The 19,847-nt window shown below is 35.6% G+C and overlaps 1 protein-coding gene across 2 annotated transcripts; it reads right to left on the reverse strand.

Annotated features, from left to right (window-relative positions):
• Nucleotides 1–1,267: 1,267 nt before the first annotated feature.
• On the reverse strand, nucleotides 1,268–19,426 carry TNFSF11 (TNF superfamily member 11). 2 transcript variants are annotated; one of them, XM_072410260.1, is made up of 6 exons: nucleotides 19,172–19,426; nucleotides 8,812–8,895; nucleotides 7,235–7,280; nucleotides 7,068–7,154; nucleotides 5,760–5,810; nucleotides 1,268–4,841 (listed from the first exon to the last, which is right to left on the reverse strand). In XM_072410260.1, exons 1-6 carry the CDS (start codon nucleotides 19,325–19,327, stop codon nucleotides 4,417–4,419), a joined length of 849 nt encoding a protein of 282 aa, XP_072266361.1. In that variant the 5' UTR covers nucleotides 19,328–19,426; the 3' UTR covers nucleotides 1,268–4,416. The 2 variants fall into 2 exon arrangements, with proteins under 2 accessions (XP_072266361.1, XP_072266369.1); XM_072410268.1 differs by lacking the exon at nucleotides 5,760–5,810 and having other exon boundaries at nucleotides 19,172–19,424.
• Between the last annotated feature and the right edge of the window lie 421 nt (nucleotides 19,427–19,847).

Consider the following 19,847-nt stretch of genomic DNA (forward strand, 5'->3'; position numbering starts at 1 on the left):
GCTTTTCTTATGTCAAGTTTGTTTGTTTGTTTACAAGCAAGATCTGTAAGGACTATCAGCCTATTGTCAGGGGCTTGATGTAGCAACATAAAAACTACCTGATCCCTATGTATCAGACTACCTATAAATTTGTTCAGTCTAGTGGTATAAATATAATATTTTTAACAGATTTCCCAAACAATTCTTTTCAAGACTCTTTAAGGTATGTCACAGTTGAGACCCTTATGGTTTCAGTGTCGCTGGGGTTGAGGCTTTTGATCCTAAGTGGGATTAGGGAAGAAATTGTGCAAGAGGGATTTTCTGGATCCATTGGCTGGTTTTAACAAAGGCTGAAATTGGCTAATATACTTTGTGGTAATTGGAGATGAGAGTTTTAGAATTGAAAGTGGTTGGGGTATGGGTTTTACCCATGATGATTACGCAAGTCTGATTAGACACCTCCATTTGGAGTAGTGAACTATTTTCTTATATATATATATATATATATATATATATATATATATATATAATTATATATTATATATATTTATATTTATATTTATGTATTCAGTAATATTAATCATAAAAATATGTTCTAAGCTTATCCTAATATTAGTAACCTTATAAAATATAAATATATCATATTTATCCACATTCAAATTCATATTTAAATCCATTATTACATATATTAAACAGTAGACTGAACGGGCATGCATTATGAATGCAATTGTATTGCTACACTAGATGTGATATCATTGGTGCCATTTTGAAGTAGACCATATGCATAAATTGGTTGGTGGTGATAATTTGCTGGATTCCTTTGGTATTTTTTAAGTGATGTAAAATTCAATGTTTGTATCATGCAAGTAAAATATTGAGTACTTCACAAGTTAGAGAAGCTTTTCCTTTTCATTTAACTCATTTTGGTTTTAACTTTCAGGCTTAGAGCAAACACATTTTAAAGGGCCCCCCTTCCTGTGACCATGGGGTGCTTAACTCCTCACTTGTCCAAGGGGAATATTCTTAACACTCCGTACTGGTGCCCTATAAATGGCTGAGCAATGTTATGAAAGAGAACAAGGAATCCATAGTTATCTTTTCATTTTTTAAAAAAAGTTGTTTTTGAGATTTACATTTAGAGAAAACCATTAAGCCCCCATTAGTGGTTTTCACTGACAGCTGTGTAGTGTGAAATCCAATTAAAAGCTTTGTGTAGCAAATACAGTGCATATGTATACAGTACATGTCCAAGTTATAAACTGCCACAAAACAAGAAATCTGACTCGTGTTAACAAAATATATTAAATTTAATGAACAGTTCTTTAGCTGCAAATACAAAAATGATATGTACAAAGTGCACAAGTTAAATATATTTACAGCCAAAAGTGTAACATAAAAAACACATAAAAAATTAAATATTCATATGACAAAATATATTCAAAACACAACTGATATTAGCAAAATAAATGTAACTAAATGTTGACATAAGTTGCTTTAGTTGTCAGCACTAACATAAAAAATTAATATCCTGAAATTATAATGTTCTGTATGTATCACCTAGATTATTAGAAAAATCTATTATGCTAAGCACCAATGTATAAACTTCATATATGTATATGGAATGTAGAAACACAAGAGACACTAAGATTTAAACACCAATTTTAGGATTATTAACACAATTGAACATATTGTATGTGCTACCATTATGATAGTAAATCCTGTTATTCTGTGTGTCAAGTCAGTGTGTGCATGCAGTGTGGTCCTAAAAGAAAAAACAACCACTAAATGAAAGAGCTTGGTAGATGCTGCTGCCTACAACAAGGCATTGTTACTTGCAGATCTAAGAAATACAATTCTGGAGAAAAACATAATATTTAAAGTTTTGATCCAGTACATTGGTTTAGTTCTCCCTTTTAAAAACCAGTTTAGAAGAAGGTATTTAACATATGAACCTTAGGTGTGCAAACAGTTTCCAAAACTAAATTGTTGATTAGAACATACATATTTACATTAAAATGTTTGAAAATGAATGATGGCTTAGTCTGTCAATACATAACATTCAGAAATGTACTATTCCGTCTATAGGTTTCAGTACAAAGTAATTATAAATGAAGAAAATGGCATCATCATTCTTTGCAGTGTAAGATACAAGCCATCGCTTGATTTCCTATGTCAAAAAATGCAGATGAAGAAAGTTCATTTTTGCACGTTGTGTTGTCAGCATGTTGCTCTATGAGATCCAGCAACAGCGGGATAGAACTCTAGTTTTACTAACATTGATTTGAAAAGTACTATTAAAAACGTCATACTGTTGGTGAAATAAATTATTTTGAAATGCAACAATAAAAAGAGTATTTTCTTATTTAATACACTTGCCACACAGCTGCATTGTTTAAAATGTCATATCTGCTACAAACACATTTGCTATAAGGAATTAAGAGGGGGCAAAGCTCTTCCTGTCAAAACTCACCCACATACTTAACAAAGTTTATCTAGAAATGCTAAATAAATAAAATTGTTCACTGAAAATGTCAGCTGGTATGACAAAAAGAACAAAGCAAGTTGTGCTATCTATTAAATACTGTATGCTTAATACTGACGGACTGCTGGTGGAAAATACAGTGTCTGAAAGTATGAAAGTATGTCTGAAAATACTGCTAAGTGGACTGTTCCCAGCTGGAAAAGATACTCATTGGTAAATTCAATACAGAGATTCCTTTATTTTAGGGAGAGTACTGTTAAAAATAGTCAAATGTATTTTCCAGTTTACATTTTCGATTAAATTGTTTGTGCTGATGTAAATTAACCTCTTGTTGGTTATAAGTATGAGTATGGCAGGCACAATTAAATATCAAGTAGGTAACATATGTAAGTGTTTGCTACTGATTGATTATCCCTGACTGGTAGTGCTTCTTCTGCTTGGGTGTGCTGAGCACTATTGGACAGTGTGGAGAATCCCCCCTTCTGTAAAATAGTGTGAAATGCGTGAGCAGACATGGTTCACATATACACACCATCTGCATGTCACCACCAGCACAGTGTGCATTGTGTATATTAAGACCATTGTGAATGCAGAGTGCATTAAAAAATGGCAATTGTCTCACTCTTGTCAATGGTCAATTGGGCAATGGTCAACTAAGCTCAGACAAGGAGAACATTCATTGTCTTCTGAACACTACTTACAATGTACAAACAGAAGATTTGTGCAAAATATTGTCTTTGTAAGGAGAGGTCAGCAATCAGTTTTGTTGATAAAAGTGTTTATGAATTCAGGTACACTTTAAACGTTCATATTAACTGGCTGTGTTCAGTATGGAATTATCCTTTTCAGCTAATTACATCTAATTTTAGTCCAGAAAGCCCTGAAACCTGGGAGAATCCATTTTGAGATGGCAGCAGCTTCATTTAGTAATAGGTAGGGTTTCCTCTTCTGGGATAAAATACTAGACTCATGGTCAAGTATCTAGTATGATGCCTCTTCCCTTGAAATGTATATAAAGGTAGCTAGTTCCTTTTAAAGGTACCTGACAAGGTAAAAGTATGGGGACCAGAATTGCTGACATGTTTTAAAGCAGCGGTCGCCAACCGGTGGTCCGCAGCTCTAGTCAGTGCACCCCCGAGTAGGGCCAGGAAAAGGACTGGCCGGAGCCGCGCACCACGTTCCCTGTACAATTCCTAGGCTTAGGAAAGTGGGCGGGCTGTGGTGTTTTAGAAACTTTGGATTCTATTGTGAATCTCCAACACACACCTTTAAAATATGGGTATTGCCTAAATGATATTCAAATAATTGCCTGGACAATTTCTAACTAGTTTTAAATACATGGGTAGCCAACCATACATCTCCACACATCTACAAAAACCCAGCACATTTATTTCTGTTTGTTTATATGTCCTACAATTCCCAATTTATTTTTTATTTTGTTTTTTTATTTTTCCACTTATAGACTAATGTTACCCTCAGCCTGGAGATTTCAGCTTTTTGTATGACCATAATGTTAATATATAAAATGCTAAAAAACATTAAAAATAAAATATAAACTCATGTATATATATTCTTCAATAAAGCATTCTAAAGACTCTAGAACATTTACAATTCAGCAATAAAAAAAAAGGTTACATGCTTCGTACATTTAGAGTTGTAACACAAACATGAATCAACAAAGTAGAACCTCATGCCAGCATGAATACTATATGTCTGAACTGAGAAGAACAAGGAATACTTACAAAAAAGCCCCCTAAAATATTTACAAAAATAAACCTTTTGAAAGAGTTTTGATGAATAAATAAGGCACAAGAAGATATACACTTTCCTATAAATATGATGTGTACCTCTACTGAAAGTATTATCTTTCCAGGACCTATGAGCAGTATTTCAGTACAATTAAGACTAACAGTCTACTGCTTTTTTACTTACTAAAAAACAATACAATGTAAGTCTTAGAGGTATAAATCAAGAAGCTTGAAAGCCCCAAAATAAGTTGCCTCTTGAGAAAGGTCAATTAGAGCTGTATTGGAAGCTTTAATAATAATACCTTCCCCAGCCACTAATTTAAAGACACCTCCTTTGTAGACAGAATAAAAGTTATACAATGAATCATTTGCCCAAACTTCAGTTTTTCCTCCTTTCAGTAAAGTTGTTTGCCTTCCATTCTTATTCAATTTATTGACATAAAGCATGAGCTGCAAAGGATTCTGGGAGATCTTCATGGTTGCTTTATGGCGTCTAAAGCAAATGTTAGCATAGACAAAATAGTATCCATCTTGTAAGACTCTCAACGTCCCATTGTGGTAGTCCATACTCTGTAGGTGGGCCCAACCTTCTTTATAATTCCAGGAACTAAGTTGCTCAATCCCTTGGCTGCCTGGGGAATGAAATAAGCACACATGTTGTATCAATACTGTAAAATCACTACAACATCCATGTACTCATCAATACAAAATATTATGTTTGATTAAACAATTTCACATTCCATGAAAAATTTGGTTAATGTACAAATGTTGTTGTACAACCATGGCATCTGTTCACATGCAATGGTTTTGAACCTGGAGAATCGGGTGAATCAAAACCGTGTCCTAAAATAAGCCCTTTTTTCTATCTTTCATCAAATTTAGAAGGATAAAAACAAGACAACAATCATTAGAACATTGGCTGACAGGTGTAGAATATCAACCAACAAATAGCATCACAGGTTTTGTGGGTCAACAACTTAGGCTGTATATTTTTTTTGGGGTGGTGGGTTTTAATGAGCTTGTGAGTTATAAGCAATTTGAACTGAAACAACATTAGAAATGTATTAAGAAAATAGAATTGATTGATTCCCCACATGCTAACACAACATATTTGTACAGTTGGTAATGAGTATTTCAACTTTCCATTAACATATTGGTGGAGTTAGTACAACATATTTCAACGTTTCCAACAAAATGTTCCAGTTCTCGATTTTTTATTTACTATCAAATTGTAGCTCAACCTATTATATAGTCATGCATTCAAAAAATGATTTTGATAATTAAAGCTGTTGTCTTTCTGTTTTCTAATTCTAATAATAAACCCTGGAGAGCCAGCACATCACCTTGAGTCTTGGTATTCTGCGGCTGCCTTCTACATGGAAAAAGCAGACACTCTGTAGTGATCCCTGATGACCCCTGATGAGTCAGAGCAAGAGATTCCCAATTACCAAGGAGCTTGATATTTGCTAATGGAAAAGCTGTACTTATGACTCAGAGGAGAACATAACAGACCGCTGCAGAGAGACTGCTTCTTCCACGCAAAGACCTACCTGCAGTTTTTCTCAGCAGTGTAATATCAGGACTAAAAATATTTTGTTGAGCTGAATGAAAAAGAAGACAAACACAGTGTCAAGCAAAAAAAATCTTTACAGCCTGTTGTATAAAATACACACTCCACATTGTAATGAAGATGACCTATATGCTAAAATTTTGGTAACAATTGCAATTCTGCATATTTTGTTTTTATATTCGTTAATTTTCTTGCTAAAGGGGGTGATAATATATATCTAAAGTCCATCCTGGACTTGCCTTCATTGCCTTCCATTCATAGATTGCAGCAAACCTGAACATCAATCTATTCTATACCAAGACCCACTACAGCTATTGCAATAATGTAAGTATTTTAACCATGAGAGCAAATCAAATATATGGTATGTTTTTATTTCAAGTTATAATACAAAAACTGCATAAAAATATTGCCTATCCTGAAATCTTAAATATAAGCAATAGTTATGGCTTCCCTGTGCAATTTGTAAAGCTTTTAAGAGTAAATGTATAAAGCTAGTTTCCTTTGCAGTAGTTTAAACAGTATTAAATAGTATCAAGTAACAATATCAGTCTTCAGATTAATTAAAGAGATTTTCTAACTGAACTTTGAAATATTTATTCCTATAAGGACACTGCTGAAATATAAAACATTCTGAAAATCATGCTGAGGGTTACTTTTGCTTTGTGATTAGACAAGCCATCGAGTGGTCTGTATTTATTTAGGACAGGAGAAAGGAATCCAGCATAAATTATAGATTTAAACAGGAATATAAAAAGATCCCAGAAGTTTTTGGCAAGGCATTCTATGGTTTGGTTAAAATCACAGAACCCTTTTAGCCAAGTTATGGTCAAAAGCAATACTATGTGCTTTCACAGACCCTATGTCTGGGTGGTCAGATGAGAAAGAACCACTGAAAATAAAGTGAAGGTCTCTCAAAATACTGCTAATGTTTCTTGTCCCAAACAGAACTACTACTCAAAACAAAATAAAATTTAGATTATATTTAATAATGTGAAATCATTAACTAAGCATGTACAAAATAACCCCCACCTGTAATTGACAAAATCTGCATAATTACAACTCTACCTAAATAAATTACCTAAATAAAAACTTACTAGATTTAAAAACAATAAGGAAATGTGATATTACTATAAGTACTTAATGACTAAAATTCTGCATTTTTTTATTAAAAAACATCACAAAGAACTGTATAGCGCAGTAATTCAAGTGGACACTTTTCTTCTTTTTCACACATAATAAAAGCATATATATTAACATATAAATATCTCTGAGCTTGGATTACACCTACCTTCTGTACTATTAAGAAATGTAAGATGAGCAACTGGCCAGTTCTGATGATTTTGGCTCCTGGGATGATTTGATACCTCTGTAATATCTTTGAACAAACAAAAATGTGGATAAGTATAATGTGAAATGAAAAAAAGAAAAGGTATCTTTTGCTAGAATCCAACTTACCATTTCCAATATGGAACTGCTTCTGAGTACTTTGTCCTTGTATTTCCTAGAGGTTATAAAGAAAACAAATGTATGCTTGAAACACAGTTCAGTTGGCCAACACAAATAACAATGTAGATTTCACAACATCTGTAAAGCTTTATGTCACTGATCAATTTACAACTACCAATCAAAAGGAGATAACCTTCATATCAAGGACAGCTAACATTTTCTATTTAGGACTGTTAATAATGTAACCTACACAAAGATTCATAGATATAGTGTAATCTCTTTCTGGCAGGTTCTTCTCCTCCTCCTGTGTCATTGTTTACAGCCGTCTGTCATTTGCAACTCGGATTTAATGTATAATGCTGCGTAATATGTTAGGAAGAAGATCATGTATGAATGGTTTATATAGAAAAAAGATTAAAAATTATTTACTTTAAAGTTATTGCATAGGACGAGGTAGAACCTTTCCAACTGAAAGAAAAAAGAGGTCTTACTTCTGTATAAGGGAGAGTTTTTTTTTCATCAAAACAGCTGGGAAAATGTGCAATAGACTTCCACACTCCAGTAGTTCTAGCCATCTCCATAGAGTGTTATGAATGAAGCTGAAAGCATTTCAAAATGCACAGAATATAACTGCATAAACATTTATAGGTAACCAGATATTGTTGATCTAGGGCAGGGGTCAGCAAACTTTTTTTGCTACTAGGCCATTTTATGAGGTCAAGAAGGCACAAAAGGCCGGACTCTCTCTCGAGTCGCACGCTGATGGCTCCGTCCTTCACCAGGAACCCCCCTGAAAGGAAAATCCCTCTCCCCTGCAATGCATAAGAAGGAGAGGGTACGCCACTGAAAGGAAATCCCTCTCCTCCGCAATGCATACGGAGGAGAGAGATCGCCCCTGAAAGGGAATCCCTCTCCTCAGCAATGCATACAGAGGAGAGGGAATGTCCCCCTACCCCAGCAGCAGAAGTATAACACCGGCCGTGGTAAATAGGTAAGGGAGACATACCAAAGAGGCTCAAGAACCGCATGGGGCTCCGGAGCTGCAGGTTGCTGACACCTGCCGGCCGGGATCAGGCCAGATCGACCAAGGCCAGAACGGACTACTGGCTAGGCCGTATCTGGCCTAAAGGCCGGAGTTGCCTACCCCTGATCCAGGGAATATCTTAATGCCCGAGGTGGATATTAGGTATTTTTTTCCTGATGAAGCAAATTGCACCATGTTCTATAGTAGTTTTGTTTGCCTTGCCTCTGAAACACTGGTGTCATGACTCTCTATTTGAGAGTCTTTGAGGCCGCTTACTATTCAACCACTACAGAAGAAACAATGACCCCTTATCCCTAAGCTTATAAACATTTACCCACTTTTACTAATGGTGCATTTACCTAAATTTGTATCAATGCAGTGAACTTTGTCCTCTTTTTTGTCCCAATGAAACAGCATGAAGTAAACAGAGGTCTCCCCAAAGGGGACAGAAGCAGTATTAACAAAATGAAATTTTAAGCCTTTTTATTCTGTCCAAAACTAAATCAAAAGATTGTCTGCAACCTAAAACATGAATATTGGCATATTTGTAAAATAAAAATACCTCTTTTACTGCCTCTTTCATTTCTCCACATGATTTTAACCTTTCTTTATCACACTCTTTCTCACACATACATCTTGGTTCCATCTATAAAACAAAAGGATTGTGAGATGGTTAGCAACACTCAGTATAACATTATATCAAAAACTACTAAACTGGTAACAACGTTTTTGGTTCTTCACATGCATCGACTATTATTCCAGCTTGTAAGTCTATGGTTCTAAAAATGCCTCATTTCTTAAAATCTTTGTATAGACAATACGGAAACGGCCCAACAACATTCACTGTCAGCATCAACTCATTAGGAATATGGATAGTAACATACAATGTATTTATTCAACTCAGATCAGCAGAAATGGTCCATCAAAGTCTTTTTAGTGATTTCCAAAGTGTTGATTCCTTGGTCCATTGCAGCTATCCCTGTTGCTTCTTGCTAACCTACACGCTACTCTCATTCTTGGTGATGTGGAGGTCAGCAGGAGAAACCAGTGTATGCTGTGATGGACCCAAGAGATCAACAAAGTGTCACTTATCCCAGCTGACTTTTAAGGGACTATTTCTGTTGGTTACAGCAATAATTTAGTAAATAAAATTACGTAAATCACTTCTTTACAGACAACATGATCATAATTAAAAGCAAAAATTAAAAAATAAAGGAAGGATTCATATATAAATATTACATTTTTAAGCAAAAGTAGATTTATTTTATCATTCTTTAAAAGAAAAAGCTACTTTACCACTTCCTCTTCATAAAACTCATAGGAAACGAGCCAAAAGATGCAAAACACACAACCCACTATGGGAACCTGGTTTTGCCTTTTAGAGTTTCCACGAACCATAAAATCCGGTGAGATGTGATCACAGTTTTCTTTCAGTTGTACTTATAAATATAACCACTACCTGTGTAATAGCATTTCCTGCTGGTAAATGTTCATTTAATTTAGATAACACATAGGGATTGTTCACTAAGGCTAAGTGCCATGCATAAAAAGCAGCAAACCCCCTGCATCCATCAATTATCTTTGGGTCATCTTTGTAGAAATGTTAAAATAATGTAATGTACCTTAAAAGTTATCACTGTTCTTTAGATCTCCATAGTCAATGAATAACTTTTAAATTAGCATTAATAAAATTATAAAACAAACAGGTATTTGCCAACATTTGATTTTTAAACTGTACTTAAACTTTGGATTTTTTAAGGCTTTTGTGAATATCCCAAAATATTCTCTCTTCCTGTCTGAGATATTTCTGCCAGTCTGCAGGCATGCGGGACTTTTTGAGAAATGGGACTTCACAGAGAGAAAATTAAGATATTTAAATGTTCCTTCATGAAGCATGGTTAGTTACCTGTTTCGGCAAAGTGCCGCTTCCAGTCTAAATACTGCAAATTGTCAGGCAGAAAGTAAAAATATCCGTGTTTAGGACATCAGTGAGACAGTAAAGGTATGTGATTTGATGTCTGAGTACTAACTTTTGCAAAGATCAGCAAATCTCAAACTATAGAAAAGCTAGAGGAGAGAGGTGGATCCAAAACCAACTACGGGTATATTTTCAAGCTGAATTATTGCACTGATCTGGGAGAAATACACAATGAGTACCAACATTCTAGCAGGAATATGGATGCCTCCTAATTTACAAAATATTTGCTAATGTGGCAAATTTGAATTCCCCTGCCACCCATTCAACAGCCATGGTTAAATAAAATACTGTTTAATTTCTGGTATACCTAACTTTACCATTGATGACTAGCAATGGATCTCCAGGCAAGTCTGTGTCATGTCAACAGATTACACAGATGGCACAAACAAGCATACTCATTCAGGTTTGATAGGTGCATGCATACCCCCCAACCAACCCAGATTCTGTGGGATTGTCCAAAGATTTAAATATAATCCTGGGATTTCACAGATCAGTGCCTTGTCCTGAATCTCTTGTTTTAGGATTCAGTTCTTTATCTTTATAACATTCTTTATTAATTTTTCAAACAAATACAGTCACAATCACATAACACAACAAAAGGTAAGTATTGGGGGCATACAGAAACAGTACATTGCATAAATCACTGTTTAAAACAAAAGTCTGTGGCTAAAAGAAAAAATAAGGGTCAGGAACAAAAATCAGACAGCAATGCATCAGTAATAAATCTTAAATACATTAGGGACAGCAGGCCGTAAAATTGCCTACCTACATGTAAAGACACAATAGTTAATAATGGCACCTAAATGGGGGGGTCGGATCCAGGTGGTGCCTGAACTCCGGTGTTTTTCTATAGTAAATCCAACTACCCCACATGGCACTGGATTTATCTTGGGTACCCCATAGGCTGGCTGTGAGGTCTTCCATTACCATATTGTCATTCACCCTGTGGAGCCACAAGCCCACCATTGGGATGACCTTAGATTTCCAAAACACTGGAATACATGCATTGGCAGCCACAATAAGACGCTTTTTCCGAAATTGCATTATGGTGTATTAAAAAGAACCTTGGGTCCCATGGTATATTATGTGTGGTAACTCTCTGCATGAGGGCCCTCACCTGTTCCCAGTAGGGACATATTAACCCCCCTGGCGTTCTAATTCTGTCCGTATTTTTATGCAAAAAGGGGTACATTGTTTTGCATGGAAAGTTATTTTAGATTGTAGGCTTATAATTCTTAGGCATAACTCACCAAAATATGTCCAATATATAAAAAATCTAATAATAAACTTTAAATAAAAAAAACACAAAAATCTGTTAAAAATGGTGCATAAAATATATTTTATAACTGTACAGTAGCATATATTATATAAATATTATAATTATATATATATAATATAAAGATTTCTTTGTATTCGATTCAATACAGTTTTTTTATATTGAATCAAGTACAAAATAATTTGAATTTCCCACCACGCCTCCCGCACCAACCGACGCATGCACCGACCTCACCGGGAACTCCCCGGGAACGTCACTGAATTAGCTGGGAGAAGATCGAGGGAGGAGGACCTGCACAGACAAGCAGGACACCAGGGGATGCCGATGGGACAAGGTAAGTGTTTTTTTTTTAATGTTTTTAGCGACCCCGAGTGTGGCTCGGGGTTAACGTTTGTTTGCATGTATTTTTTATCCCCCGCCACACTCGAGAATACTGCCAGGGGGTTTAAAAGACATGTCTAAAAATATGAAGCATAGTACCTCTCATCTGTTCACAATGCCAGCAACTATCTGAGACATCAGGGAAGAAGCTGTGCAATCTCTAAGGAGTTCTATACCACCTAGACAAGATTTTGAAACTTAGTTCCTGAAATATGCTACAGACGGATGACCCAAGTACTAAGGTGAGTATTTTCATCTTCTGTTCAGCCTCTAGTGTATACCCAAGTTCTACCTCCCAAGCCTGGAGGTAAGTAGGCATAAAATTTACATGGGTAGCACCAAAAGGGAGCGTCTGGTTGAGCTGCTTCCAGCACATAACATTTCAAACAACGTTTTTACTTGGCTGTTTTTATATTCTGCAGGGAGGGATTTGAGGAAATGCATGAGTTGCAGTGCTCTCCAAAAATCTAGTTTGTAGCTATCACTGGCTGCCATTACCATCTCCAGTTCTTTATCTTTACACTTATATATTTATTTTTTACTTAGATCTTTAGTACTGCCAGGTAGAACGACATCCTGCCTGACCATGGCTCCATGAATCCTTCACTATCATTAATATACAGGCAGCAAGGTGAAGCAAGTATCTTTGGCAGACGTAAATACTAATGATTGCCACTACGTATATTTTTGGGAGGGGGGAAACTAATTGCCATTGATTAGTAATGTTTGTGGGTGCAGGGGAGGTATATTATCACGTGTTTTGCAAGTTGTATTATTGTTTCTTATTGATGGCGTAGTACATCACAACGCTAATTACCTAAACCATTATTTACCTTTTGAAAGAATTTACAATGGTGCCGGAAATTTGCTACATTAGGGTTGAGTTATACCATAGGTTCAGTATTATCAAGAAAATGGCATTGCCACTATTAGTCAGAGGTAAAAATATCAACTATACCAGCAATGAAAAAAGTTAATGCATTCAGAAACCAGATTCACTTACAGACTCTCACGTTTTTGGAACAGGGCAACCTGCACAATCCTTACATACTAAAAACTGGTAACTGCATTTGTAAAACATTTGCAGTACTAATATTTCTTCAAGAAGAAATAACTACGAAACAGTAATAATAAAGCTTGAAAACCTGAGATTAACATTGAGTCTTTCTGCTCCACACATCCTGTGACGGATTTTTGTGGTTAAGAGAATAAGCAAGTATAGTAGTAGCTTGCAAAATCTTGTAAACTTTCACTCTTCTTTCATTTCTTTGTGGCTTTTCAATGCATTCCTTCCAAAAGATCTGAAAACAAAATCCTAAACGCTGTGTATATTGCTAAAGAGTATGAGTTTTTTTACATTGTACTGCAGAAAATGAAAATTACTTAAATTTGTTGTCAAGTCATTGGTCACACATTTTTTTAAATCATCAGTAGGTATAAATACACCTTCCCATAAAGTGTATTTCCATTGTCCCAATATCCTATCCTATGTGGGGACTACTAAAAAAGAAAGATTTTTTGAACCTTCCTCTTTTCCTTTCCTTCCCATGTTCTCCCTCTTTATTTCACCTGTTTTCCCCCCTCTCCTCCATCACCTCCTATCTCCCTTATGTTACTTTTGTCTTCTTGTTCCTACAAAGGCTTTGCGACACCAAAAAGGCACACAGCAATACATGTTGAAGGTATATTTTCATTTTCATACAAGGCACTAAAAGATTGTGTGCCCACTGGCTGCAGTGATGGAAAATAACTCTGACTATAGGATGCAAAATGAGCTTACAGGGTTTCAAGCAGAATCCTTATCTGCCATAAAGATTTAGTAACCTTTAATGCCAAGTTCATTAAAAATTTTCATTCAACTGAATTTATTAAACCCTTCACCAATATTAAACAGGTAAATACTTACCTTACTTCCTGTTTCAGTGATGGACACTGTATGGTCCTTCCCAATGGCTCCTTTTCTTGGTGTGCACTTTTCCCATAACTCTCATTTCTATGTACTCCTACAGTGTCCTTCTGGTCTCCTATCCTGTCTCCTGTAGAGGAGTTGTACTTCTGTATAGGGAAGTGAACAAGATTTATGCAGTTTATACTTTCCCTTTGCTCCCTAACCAAGCCATTCAACTTATAGGATGGAAGACAAAAACCTGGTATTTAGTACTAAATGTGGAAGCCAGTGTCTCACTCCCTTTTTTCCCACAAAACACTGGTGCTTGGCAATTGCTAAGTCAGGCAGCCAGGACTGTCACATTGTGGTTGGAAAAGACAGGTATTAACCCTGTGTATGTTATTTGTCTATGAGTGGCAAACCAATAAATTCACTTTAAATCAAAGTAACATTTTTGAGCTTTTTTCACTCTCAGCAAATTTGCACATTATAGCATCCTAATCCAGAGAAGTGGCCCCCTCCAGCACTGAAACATCCATAAGCTCCCTTGGCAATCTGTCAATGGCTCTTTTATCTTCTTCATGTTCTCTTCAAGAAGTCAGAAGTCTTCAGCTGCCTTGCTTAGCATATCTGGGACAATGTAACTCCTGCACAAAACCATGAAAATTCATTCATCCCAACACGCTGCACTTACTGACTGCACACTGAGCTGTGCAACTCTCAGTGTAAAAAAACTCTTCTTTAGAAGAGACACGGACTATATTCCACCATACATTTCAAATTTTGTTTTTACTTTTTGTGGTTTAGCTCCCCATTAATGTCACCTCCTGCAGCTTATACTTACTTTTCTTCTCTCTATCGCCATTCATTAGTTGGGAAGGAAAATCACATAAGCTCCAATTCATAAGCTTTGACAGGGCTATGGTCTTTTAATGCCAAACTTCATTTTCTACATTTAGAAAATGATGGGGGATTTAGTCAGTTATAGTATAAAACATCTGGATGATATTTCAGTCCTCATTATACTTGAAATATCACTTTATGGTGTACAAGTTATACAGTAGAAAAAATATTACGTTTTAAAATAGAAAACTTCCGTACCATTTAGTAGTCTGCCCAGCTAAGAAATCCCCAACCTCACATAGTGATAATAAAATCATTACTTCCTTCCACTTTGGTTCAGATTTCTTGGCTAAAAACTAAACAATACAAATCGTTTTGGATACTGCTAAGAAATAAATATTATACCTAAATACTTGTGTAAGATAAAATTAGCAGGTAATATCACTTCTATCTGAATTTACTGGGGTCACAGACAAAAATGAAACAAAGACGTCCAATGCAGAATAATTAATGCAGATATAAACCATATCTGGTATAATAAGCAATTGCCAAAACATACTTGTTTTGACCTTTTTTACATAGTTGCATCTCAGTGCTGCAGACTTTTCCTATCTACAATCATGCACTGCAGCAACAGTTACAAATGAATGGGTGTTCTGATAATGACATGGTGAAACCTTCCTGCACCATCAGCAATAGCATAGCTGCCTATAAACTCCAATGGAAGTGCATCTTTACAGGGCAACAAAACAGAACAGTAATTGGGGTAAAAGGAGACAAAGTCTTTTTAACCAACTGTAGAAAGTGGCTGTACATGGACTTCCATGACAGAATCACCAAGTACTAATTTGATTAAAGCTTCACTTTTTAAATTTAATAATACCTAATTTAACACATGAATCAATCCTATCTAAAAAAAAAACAACTCTATTTCAGGAACGTTGTCAAATCATGACCCTTCCCTGAAAAATGTGATTAATAAAAAAAATTCTCTTTTCAAAGATCTAGTAAAACCTCTATACAAAACTGGTCATTTGACTTAAAGTTATTTGTAAATGTAACCAAAAAGCAAATTGATAAGATCTACTATAAACACATGCAAGAGATGAATTTTGAAATTCTGAAAATTTCTACATTTTTAATGTTACAGCTATTACCATATGATGATGTCTCCCCCTTGGTGGATTCCCAAAAATGTACAGATGACTGAGGAATCTAGTTAATAGAGTTTGGCACTATTGTTTTGACCTTGCTGATGCAGGAGAACAAAATGTCTGCAGTGAACCAATCACACAGCAAGGATATTACATTTCTGGTGAGGTTTCTGTACACCAATGGTAAATAGAATGCCTCTAGGCAGCCATACTGCATTTAATTATTTTTTGACATTTTAAGAAAATTACAGCAACTGACCATTGAAATGGAAATTGAATTTTCATAATGTTAAACAAGTCTAAAGCAATTGTAAATTCTTCAGTATTTTTTAATGAAAGCCAAAAGCCAAAAAATTCAAAATCCCAAAAATTATTTGCATGAGGAACATTATTATAAACAATAATATGATTGCAGTTCTCATATTTTCATTATTTTATTGTTATTACAGTCTGTATATAAAATAAGCATTAATGGAGTGTAATTCCTAGACTGGACAGTCTCCTGGCTCCATGCACAATGTTAAAAATCCCCCTGGCTGAAAATAGAAAAACAGCAAGACCAAACCTAACCTAATACCTAATGTCAAAAATATGGGGAGCTAAGTAATAAAACTAAAGTAATTCAAGGCACTGCTGTTCTAGTGCAGTTTGGAAAGTGAAAGTTGACATCTGACACAATGCTAAGAGCAACACAGGTGTCTGCCTCTACTCTATGTATTGTGTTTTTATGCATATAATTAGGTTTCAGGAATGTTTTTAAGTTTAATTGTAATTAAAGAAGTCCAAGCTAAAAAGCTCAAATGTTCAGGGACAGATGAGAGGATTTCCATCACTCAGATTTCCCCTGACTTCCTCATGTGTCTAAATGGACTAAAAGTAAACCACCACTCACAGTCTTCTGATTTAGGGGTGCATGAAAGGTTTAGAGTAGTATACTACTTCTGGTTGTGAAATAGTAATTTTTCCATAGAGCTTCATACATATAAAAAAACTGAGGAAGAGGAAGGGAGAAATGGATTTGGTTCCAACAGAGATGGTGCCTCCAAATGGGGGGCAAAATTGGAGCCAAATCGGATGCATTGGATTGCAGCAGGAAGAGTGGAAAAACCCAAAGTTGATCAGAATGCCCCTGATTTATGAGTTGCTGAGAAATGCTAGGCAATGAAGACTTCAACTCTATCTGCTATATGACTGATCGGTCAATCAGAAATTGAACCTAAATCTTGCAATCATCAGACAAGGTAATTGATTCACTTTAGGAACCCTTAAGAGGTTTTACTTACCCTATAATTTCTCACCTGCCACCACAAACCTCTACCAGGGTGTGCCAAAGGTTTTTCTAAGTTGTAATGTACCTTCAGAGATTCAGACAATGAGAGATTGGGCCTGGTGATTGGCCACCTAAAATCTGGCAGCCGAACTGTAGGGAAATGTCAGGTTTTCCTTTACACAAGATAACTGGATTTCTTCAGATTCATTTGAAAGATTGGAGCAGTGGGAAGACACATGGAAGGTAAGTTTATCTTTTCAATGGTCCAGTCAGAAAGGTGACATTATAAAAGTAGCACTGATTCATGATATACACAAACGTCTTTGGTTATAAAAATTGATTGTTTTTTCTGACCAGATATTATTTCTCTAATCTGACTGGGGCATTGGGCTAACAACTCTACTTTCTTTGCTTCACTTTTCAGCATTAATCAGCATCAGCCTGTAATATGTCACAATATTCTAGTGTACAAGAAAGAGCTATATGCTAAACCAGCCTTTCTTGATTTTTTTAAAATAACTTTCAGGGTCTTCATGGCCCCCTGCTATAATTTCTATATCCACAATACATAGTACATTAGTGTGGGTGTCAGTGTGAAAAATTCCCCATATAGATAGCCAAAAAGATTATTGATGTCAGTTAAACCTCAGTTGGTGTCAGTTGACCTAAAAGTTCCAATTTGCCAGTTTGACACCCCTTGGAAACCTCTAGAGGAACCCTAGTTGAGAAACACTGCTAAACTGACATGACACAAGGAAACACATGGTATGTTATTTTTTTTAAATTATCTAAAAACATTTAAGTAAGACATAATTTCCCAGAAAAGAGAAGGAAATTATTCTCACCCAGTCTTTATCACTACAATGTCAGCACTAACATTCAACCTTTACTTCCCAAGTGTCGTTTTCCAGAACAGGTTTCCCTCTGATGGTGTTCTGCATGTGGCTGTTCTACTGTTAGACACCTTTGTCACAAAACAATTGGTTGCAGGTACATTTCTAGCAATTCACCAACTGACATTTAAAAGACAAGCCAGACACCTTTGAACCTGTCCTCTTTACAGCATTTGTGTATTTAATATTGTTCTTGAAAAAAAACAACTCATGCAATGGCAGCAAAATGTTTATATTGTTTAAACTTTTTGTGACCCCACTTTTCGTGGGGGCTAAATCACTTGCAGCCTTGTTTTATTATTGGCACAGAGTTTAGAAAACAATTGCAACCAATCAGATCATCTTCTTGTATTGGTCTGAATACTATATATATTTTGATTGTGTTACTATTAGCACTTAGTAATTACTCTCAGTTTAATGGTTTTTATGGTTGGACTGTTTGTTTCTCTTTGTCAATATAAAACACTACAAGGAGAAATAAAGTACACTAAAACAATTAGTTAACATTTGCTGAGGTCAAAGTGCTAAAATGTGAATTATTACACTTCAGATTGTGATTTGGAAAAGTTAGACCTATGGAAAAATAAAATACAGTCAGACTTGCTGTTTCCACTAATTATCTCTTTAAGACTAAATGACTAAGTCTGTGTTGTATATAGTCATGCCACAGAAACAATATTATCAACTATTCTATACATAGTGCATGTTTGTGTAATAGAAGCTATACATAAAAAAGTGTTTGATCACTTTCACATTTACTTCCCTTTTGGAAAAGTGCAAAGAATTACCATGGAACTACCTACACAAGCCCTATTGATAAAGGAACATGATGTGTGTTCCCCACCTATCCAGGGGGTGTTATAATCATACAAAAAAGGAAACACAAGAAAACAAACCTGATAGACATGTTGTCATTCTCCAGGATAACAAGCAGTGTATAATTAAAAAAGAGGTGATCAAACTTTCTAATGTGACAACTATATTGCTGCTCATAAATTATTTATCATTATTATTATTATTATTATTATTATTAATAACAGTAATCCTAAGAGTGCTATAAATGGGTCAAGTTCAAAGAAGTAAAACAATTATTTATTTTATTTCAGCGATGTGACTGATTTGCCAATCCAATTGGAGTGGATAATAATAATGTCACTTTTCAAAAATTTAGGATCCTTATCCTGGTGTGTTAGCTTTGTAAATTGAGATATACTGCCACTGAATGGCACTGTTACTTACCTTAATGTAGAGAAAAAGACCCAAAGTACAGCCAACTTGCAGCAATGCCAGAAAGGTCAGTGCTATATAGACAGACTTGTGATAAGTTTGCGTTCGTGCAATCTCCGGGGGACCTTGAAGCGCCGCAGCCCCCCTCAGGTACCCGCCGGGGCTCATCCCCGCACCACTCTCCAGAGGAGACCCACTACACCAATTCTGCAGGGCGCACAGCTGTCACCAGATGAGCACAGTTGTAGCCAGCTGTAGCAATGATAAAGAGTACCTGCTGGGGGATGGACTTGGTAGCAACCAATCACACTGAGCAGGAAAACTTTTTACTATTGTTTGATGAACAAATGCATCCTCTGCATCCTTTTAGATGTGCACATTCCTAGCTCAGTCATGAAGGTCACTGGATAGCATATTTTTGTACCACGCTTGCAGCTGATCGGTTTTAACACACTAAACATTCTCTGATGGGGAACATACTTGTGTTTTAAATGGTACTAACTGCTTCTCCCCCAGAGAATGTTTAGGTAATTTCAGATTCACTGCTTTATAAACATAGGTATTTTTATTACCCCCTAAAGTTCTCCATACTTTGACTGGTAAAGCAAATTACATTTTATTTAATACAATCGCCTAGTTTATTTGTGTTGCAGTGTGTATTATGTGTGCATATTATTAATAAATAGGA

Source organism: Pyxicephalus adspersus, chromosome 1 (assembly GCF_032062135.1).
Source record: "Pyxicephalus adspersus chromosome 1, UCB_Pads_2.0, whole genome shotgun sequence".
Classification (NCBI taxonomy): domain Eukaryota; kingdom Metazoa; phylum Chordata; class Amphibia; order Anura; family Pyxicephalidae; genus Pyxicephalus; species Pyxicephalus adspersus.

Bases quoted from the DNA above. Each gene is read 5' to 3' on its own strand.
- TNFSF11 (XM_072410260.1), bottom strand. From the start codon at position 19,327: ATGAGCCCCGGCGGGTACCTGAGGGGGGCTGCGGCGCTTCAAGGTCCC. The intron at 8,896-19,171 runs GTAAGTAACAGT...TTTGTTTTATAG, and splicing joins GTCTTTTTCTCTACATTAAG to ATGGAACCAAGATGTATGTG. The intron at 7,155-7,234 runs GTAAGTTGGATT...GTTTGTTCAAAG, and splicing joins GCAGTTCCATATTGGAAATG to ATATTACAGAGGTATCAAAT.